The sequence below is a fragment of the Clupea harengus genome, unplaced genomic scaffold, assembly GCF_900700415.2.
Source record: "Clupea harengus unplaced genomic scaffold, Ch_v2.0.2, whole genome shotgun sequence".
In the NCBI taxonomy this organism is placed as follows: domain Eukaryota; kingdom Metazoa; phylum Chordata; class Actinopteri; order Clupeiformes; family Clupeidae; genus Clupea; species Clupea harengus.
In genome coordinates, this window is record NW_024880110.1 from 151 (window position 1) to 8,375 (window position 8,225).

General features: G+C 43.7%; 1 protein-coding gene across 1 annotated transcript; it reads right to left on the reverse strand.

Moving 5' to 3' along the window:
* Positions 1–272: 272 nt before the first annotated feature.
* On the reverse strand, positions 273–6,777 carry LOC122131292 (clusterin-like). The gene is given in 10 exon segments (XM_042706157.1): positions 273–403; positions 842–1,020; positions 1,332–1,394; positions 1,396–1,559; positions 2,093–2,233; positions 2,374–2,770; positions 3,141–3,311; positions 3,982–4,130; positions 4,443–4,576; positions 6,645–6,777. Coding segments are annotated over 9 exon segments (1,365 nt in total). The 5' UTR covers positions 4,531–4,576; positions 6,645–6,777; the 3' UTR covers positions 273–390.
* Between the last annotated feature and the right edge of the window lie 1,448 nt (positions 6,778–8,225).

The window sequence follows — 8,225 nt, forward strand, 5'->3', positions numbered from 1 at the left end:
ATGTTCCCATAGAGCAGTCCTCACATACCTAGAGAGGTTTCATGTTATGTTCCCATAGAGCAGTCCTACATACCTAGAGAGGTTTCATGTGATGTTCCCATAGAGCAGTCCCTACATACCTAGAGAGGTTTCATGTGGTGTTTGCAAATGGTGATCATTTTTTTCAAGGTTGAAGCTCCGAGCAGGAATCATGCTAGATTTCTAAATGGGGACACCGCAGCATAATAGTACAAACTGGTGCGCTAACCCTAATGCTAAAGAAAGCTTGTCTGATAAGCTCCTTGAAGATGACTTTTTCTTTTTTTTTTTTTCTCTCTCCTATCCTCGCAAAGGGAATATTTGGAATTCACCACCACAGCTGCAGCAGCTCTCTGCTGGAATCGCTGACGTCTATTTTGCGACCCTGAAGGAGAAGAGCAGAGGGCTGCTTGAGAATTACAGAAAACAGATAACAGTTCACTCCTGTTTTTGAAATGGGCAACCACAACCATGGTTACTGCAGAAGCAAGTACTGATCCAGTGTAATTCGGCCACCTGTATTTTGTTAGTAATGTTAGTACTTGACAGAGGGAGATAATGCTTTTTTTTTTTTTTTATGTGTGATCACTGGATGATCATACCCCAGACCCAACATTGCAGATTGTGTGGTAAGACTTACTATTAAAGTATTTAGTCCCAATAACACACTTCCCACAGTTTGCTGTTTGTCATTGCTAAATTCAGTCTCGTCCTTAGCACTTCTACCCTCAGGCTGCACAAGACGAGCAACAAATGGAAAGAGGAAGAGGGTGCCCCAAAACATGAGATGCTGGTATTATCTCAAGGGGCTGAGAGTACTTACACGGTGGTCTGCTTGTAGCGGTCCAGAGCTTCCTGTGCCACCACCTCTGAGAATTTGGGGTCACTCCAGGGGATGTCCCCTGGCACAGTGAAGGTCATGGGGGGAACGGTTTGAACAGCTGCCACTGAGACGTTGGTGTCGCTTGGCTCTTTAGAATCCTCACTGCTCCTGCTCAGGATCTACGTGCAACGTTATGAAGGATGCACTGAGTATCAACTTCACAGTAAGCGGTAACATTAAGGTGCAGCATCATTTGGTGTTTTAATGTTGAAAGACACTTTTCAAAGATATTTCACCTCAAATGAAGTTGTACTGACAGACATATTGTCTATACCTCTATTGTCAATCCAGTCACTGCATAATCATGAAATGTGAAAATGGCAGGAAAAGGAAATGACTTGCACAAAACCTAGCAACTACACACTACCAAAAACCATTCCGACCAGATTTAATGAAGGCTTGAAGCCAAAGTCTATTTCTTTTAAACCACCGTTTTAACCTGGAAGAATCCATCTTTGGTCTGGGTGTTGTTGGCGAGAGTGGAGACCCAGCCCGAACTGCTTGTTGAACATGTCCAGCAGTCTCGAAGTGTTAAACATCTCCTCCTCAAACTTGCGCAGGAGCCTGTTGTACTCCTGAGTAAACCCCTCTGCCCTTTCCAGAGCCCTCTCCAGCTGCTCCTTCACTGGCCCTTCCAGAGGCTTCTTTCCAGAACAGTCTAAGGAGAAACAGACAGGATTCTTGTGAGCCACTGTGCCCAAAAAACACTATTCCAGTACATTAAAGGTGCAGTCAGCGATTCGGTTTTGCGGAAGGTTGTTGATATTTGAGCTAAACAGTCAATCAAATTACACCCCTCCCTTCAGTGCTCTTGAAACACTGTGTTGGTTGGCTGGGATTGTTTATGGCTCCGTCCGAGCCATTATGTTTGTTTGTTTTGAGTGAACGGACAGCTAGAGAACCATGGGAAGCAATTCATTACATTTGACAAAGAGTGTATGGGATTAGAATGGCGGACCGCCCATTTACGTTTATATTTTTACATGGCTTATAATGTAAACCCATGTGTCACCTTGCAAATCCAATATGCAGCGGTAATATCAGCTTTTGTTGGGTGAATAATGTCTGGTTGCTGAAGTTCTGACAGGTGTTTTGACAGGTGTACACTGACACCAAAGTTTCAGGGGCTGTAAACATTGACATCACTGTACATGTAGCATTGCCCAGATGAAATGTCTCACTGCCTCTTACCAATGTGCTGGATTGCCTTGCATTTCTCGCATTCCTCCTTGAGTTTGATGCAGCCGGCCGAGTTCCTCCGAATCTGCCTGCAGGTCATGTGGTTATTGCCGAAGGGCTTGGTAATGACAACGTCCTCATTCGCACTGCCATCTAAGAGTAAATTGAACAATTATGCTATATCACAAAAATATTATAACTACCCAAAATAAATCAGTCGAACTGAGAACACGGGACAATGGAATGCAAACGCCTAAACTGATACATTGATGGTAACACAAAGGTACTATTACCTCCAGATGGGTCAAATCCAAGGTCCCCATCACTGCCCGTGTAAGGTCCTAGAGAACCGAAGACGTTCCGGGCCATGTCCATCATTGGCTGGAACATGCTCTGGAAGCCACGGAAGTGCGGTTCTTCGATCGGGGACCGGTAGACACGGGAGCGGCCAAGGACAACGGGCGCGCCGAAAGGGCTGGCGAAGAAGGGGTGGTGGAAGGAGCGCATCTGGTCAAACACCTGCATGCTGTCACGGAAGATGCCGTCCACACCGTCGGCCACCTCGGAGTAGCGCTCCTCCAGATCCTGGAACTCGCGGCTCTGCTGCTGGTCCTCCTTGGCCAGCGTGTCGATGCTCTCACCGTTGATCCAGATGGAGAAGGGAGAGGTTCTGTTGAGAACCTCTTCCAGCTGAGAGACCAACAGGGATTGAAACATGGTTCAACAATACACAATTATTCTCATGTATGGAAGCAGTGTAACCAGCTGCTGTGGATTAACCTTAAATGCCTTACAAGCACCACAGACTTATTTTATGGGTTAACTCCCTGTGATGGTGGTGGATGATAGGTTGTAGTTCACCAGGCTGTATGTGACCACATACACACGTGTGGGTGTAAGGTTGAGGTGCTCCGTCCCACTCAGGCAGTGTGTGTGTGTGTGTGTGTGTGTGTGTGTGTGTGTGTGTGTGTGTGTGTGTGTGTGTGTGTGTGTGTGTGTGTGTGTGTGTGTGAGAAAGTGGTTGTGTCCCGTGGGCGGGGGCACTGTCGCTGCTGCTCACCTGTCTGCCCACCAGGCCGGAGCCGCTGGAGCAGGTCCTGGAGTAGAACTTGATGCAGGTGTTCTTCAGGCAGGGCTTGCACTCCTCCCACAGGGCCTTGATGGTGTCGTTGCACACCTCCTGCTCCTCCTCCAGCTTGGTCTCCATCTCCTGAGCTGTCTTCAGAGCCTCCTGTGGTGAGCGCACACACACACACACACACACACACACACACACACACACACACACACACACACACATACATACACACATACACATACACACACACACACACATACACACATACACATACACATACACAAGCACACACACACACACACATACACACGCACACAAATCAGCGACACATGTCTATACAACTTCTTATTCCTATTCTCTATAGTAAGCAGGCATACGTTTGTTGCAATCAGTGGGATTTTCTAATGATCACTATCTTTTTAGCAGGGGTTCGAATGCAACGAGTTGAATTAGTGCATAAAAAGAATGAAGACGTGACACATTGAATTGGAGCCCGAAACAAAAACGTCCTGGATTTACTTGGATACTTCCACGTACGTGATACTAAATTGTACAAGGTCAGAAATGAACTGATAATAATGTCTTCAACATGCATTTTGCTCTTGTTTACAGTACACTCAAAAGTTATTTTTGCATTTTACATTTAAAATGTACCTGGATGCCATTGTTTCTGATTATCCATTTAGTTGTAACTGTTTGATTTTACAAGTGTATGCAAGTAGTTGCACACCATGTTTTTCACACAATTATGTTTGTTATGTGTGACAGCTCAAGACAAACACTGTGCCGCTGCAAGCTCAAACAGCTCATCTTCCCACAATACCTCTTTCTGTTGTTTTGTCTTCTCCAGGACGGTAAGGAGCTTCTTGTGGTCCTCTCCTGATTTCTCCATCACAGACTTCATCTCCTTCACCCCAGTGATGGCATTCTCGATCTGTTCGTCCAGATACTTCTCTCCCTGGACTGAGATCTCTGGGACACACAGACGAGAACTTAAGCAAGACTTCCAAAACATTTACAGGACAAACAAACAATGACTAGATAGTTTCAACCACACACACAATAAGAATACATAAGGAAAACAGGCTAAAAGTTGCACACACACACACAACCATGTTTTTTTTTACAAAGACATACCTTGCTAGAATGTAGAGCTTTGAATAATCTAATGGGTATAACCCTTACCCTAATCCCACAACATCCTTTCTCAAGAATATTAATGTTACAGAAACATGACCACCATAACTACAGCAGGTGGATTACTGATGTAGCTTTGTAACTCACGGCCGAGGTCTTCTTTGGAAGGGGGCAAAATACTCTCGGATAAGACGCAGAAAAGAGACAGAACTGCCACTGATCCACAGACCCTCATCTTGTGTGGCTCTCTGAGACCAGATTTCAGGATGCAAAGAAAAGACCTGAAACAGAAAATACATCAATTTCACTTTGAGAGTTTGACTTAATGGTCAGCTGATATGGGTTTTGCCAGATCCACTGTCTATACAGCTGCTAGGCAAAAAATACAATGCTAATATTGGAGTAGACAAACAAGAATACAAACCACTAAGAAATAACACATGTAGAATTTATAATTTACACACACACACAACTGCTACACTGCTATAGAGCTCAACATTTGAATTGAATTAAATTAAATTAAATGAAACCTAGCAGTTACTGAGGAAGTTTAATTGAGCTCGCTTTTAAAATGTTTTGAAGGTTACAGCTCAAATATGAAAAAGATTATCAAAAAAGAAACCAATTAAATAATGAATCTTGCAGTGATAGTAATCTGAAGAAACGCCACTTGTACATAAATATCATTCTAGCTTCAGCTGAAAGATTCACCGAGCTATATTCCACGGCACTATCACAGAAGCATCATGCACACTGTTCCCCTATGACCATGCAGTTTTATATTTGTCTGGCAGCAGTCAGCACTGATGGCTTTGTTTCTAGCTGACCTTGGTGGTTTTGCTGTACGGTTGATACCCTGTGTTTTCTTTCCGTACATCAAAGATTGTGTGTGAGCAAATGTCAGTCAGAGAACAACGATGAGGTGCTCTTTCAACACAATTACATTCAAATTTTGTAAATCTGTTAGTTTTGTTAGTAGATTTAATTTCAGGAAGTGTAGAACTACAAACCAAGGCTATACCCTAACTACATGGCAGCTTGCCTAAATGTGCACCTCTGACCTTGTGGCATTTTATCACTGTGATTATACAGAAACAGGCACAAATCCCTGAAAGTCTGTAATCTCCCCTGATTATCTGTGAATACTCCTAATCCCACATGCTTTATTTTATGTTTCAGCCAAGCTTGTTTTAACCCTTGGAAATGTAACCCTCTAAACAGTGTCTGCTGCTATTTCTACAGGATTGCAGATGGGGTAGCAACATACCATAAAGAGAGAAGCAACATAATAAAAGACAGCGTTTAGTCTGCAGCTGTTTCAATAAGGTGCGGTGGGCTTTATATCTGATCACTTTTAATTAAAAACTTCACCAAGGATTTGCTGTACTGCTGCATAAGAGTCAGGAGGTAGAGGGAAATGGGAGTTGAAAATCTCAATCAAGGGCAAAAATCTCACAAACATTATGTCTCTTTAGCCAAAGTAGACACAGGGAGCCTTGGTTACATAAGAAGCATGCAAGCCTCTGAACTCCTTATAAAAATGCTGCCTGTGGTGCAGCTGGTGGACTTTGAGAAAGAGAAAGAGTTCTCTCTGGATTGCAGAGTCATTGTAACAGCTGTTTGCAGAGCAGACTAGTTGGAATAGGTTCTCCTCTTTCCTCAAGCAGTGAGCTGGACAAACATTGGGCGGAGTGTGATGTGCTGTGAAAAGTCGCTATTATTCATGTATTGAGACAGCATTTAAAACTGAAACGCCTTATCCTCCACGCGCAGCCAGCAAAGGCACTCTGAGCGGCAAAGACTTGCTGCAGGAAAAACTGCCAGAGATGTGCTCTACACTGCAGCTTGTTGTGGGTCTGCCCCAATTACTGTTCATGTCAGTGGGACAGCGAGTCGAACTGCGTCGAAAAATCTATATTAATTCGGTGTCATTGTCAACTAAGTAAACAGAATTATGGGCGACATTTGTAATCTGTGTCTTTAAACTTGACAGCATTGCAGTGGTTGGCGGTGTTGATCGATTCCTTTTTGTTTACCACTCACGTCACCTGGTTTTGAGCACAAATGTTTTCAAAATTTTACAAACATTCGCCCACAAATCTCAATAGCCAATAAAATATCCTAAAACCGATTGATAGCCCAAATCATTGAAGGGACAGGTTACTACTAATTAAATACAGTTGGGTCCTATAATTTAAATCAATATTTGGCACATACGCAGGCCCCCATCACATCACCATTCTTTAAATTCAAATGGTGGTTATGTGTTGCATCTGAATGGGGATAGGGAACGTAAAATTTCCACATAGGTTACACAAACATATGGAAGCATTAGAAAGCATCGCTCACCTCAGATCTAGCCTTGTAGCCTTCCCAGTTGATGAAGTGCAGCAGGGACCGTTGGCCACCGCTAGGTATTTATACAGAGCAGCGCGGTGATGTTGACTGGTGATTCATACGAGGAGAATGCCCTGTGGCTTTGGACTTTTCCAGAAGTTGTGTAATTTCTCGCGCAGTATGGATGTACATATTTTACTTGGGCGGTAGAGGGCAGTGCTGCTCCATTAGATTAATGGTCATGTCCCGTGTTGCCAACTTGGCGCCTTTGTCGCTATATCTATGCAGCGATACGTATGGCAAGAAAGGATTACTTTCCCAAGGTTATTACAGAGAATGCTGGAAATTCTAGAATATTATTCTCCACTATAGACCAGCTACTCCACACTGCCCCTACTCCTCTGCAGTCCTCCGCATCAAAATGTGAAGAACTCGCACTGTTCTTCAATAACAAGATAACTTCAATTAGAGCCAGTATTATTTCTTATGTAAACGCAGATGGCCTCAGAAAACACTGTAAAAAAAGATGCAACCATGGGAAATTTCACCTGCATCACATTGGTGGATTGGTGGAAGACTGTCACTGAGTGCAATTCCTCCACCTCATGTATTGACCCTGTACCTACAGCATTTTTAAAGCGGGTCTGTACGATGACCCCAAGTTTATGTCCATGGTCAACAGAGCCAATGAGAACATTCGGCTTGCTGGCTCTGCATCTGTACAGGTAACTATGATGACATTTACAATGGTCTTTTCCTGCTTGCTCTTATGCTCTAGAACAGGGGTCTTCAACCTTTTTCAGCCCAAGGACCCCTTGGCTGAGAGAGACACTGAGCAGGGACCCCCACCCCCGCCGCCCCAAATTTGGGCCTGATATTCATATAATTTATTTGGAACTAAGTGTCAGTCACACACAAACACTCCCCTACACATGTTTGAACAGAATTACAAATCATCTGTGACACACAACTCGTTTAAATTTATTCTGTTTATTATTGACATCTTTTGAGAATTCATCATTCATGTCTTTGGCAACAACATTCTCCCTATGAAGCATGCAGTGCGTCATACATGGCTCTTGCACCGTCTGTGCACATCGCGACACATTTTGGCCAGGGTATATCATGTTCACGGAAAAAATTGTTGATCACTTTGAAAATCTTTTTACCTCCAGGCAGCTGCTTACAGAATAGAAATTCCTCCTGCATCTCATTTTGGTCGACAAATCACAAAAAAGCTAAAAGCTGAGCGTCGTTTGACACATCGGTGGATTCATCTAATTGTAATGCAAAATAATCTGCCTTCGGGAGTTTTGCGACTAGTAGTGCCCTCCCATCAGCTGCCAATTCATAGGGCGGGCAATGGGATGCTTTTCAGTTTTTTTACGTACTCATCCTTCCCAAACATTGTTTTGCACATATCACTAGCTGTTGGCAATATTAAACTTTCCGCATGGCTGTTTGGTCTGAGCGACACATAATGAAACTTAGTAAGAGGCTTTTAAAGCTAGCTCGCACACTTTGGCTGATTGTCTCATCAAGGTCTGCTGGCCCTCAAGATTGGTTGAAGACCTCTGCTCTACAGGAACGACA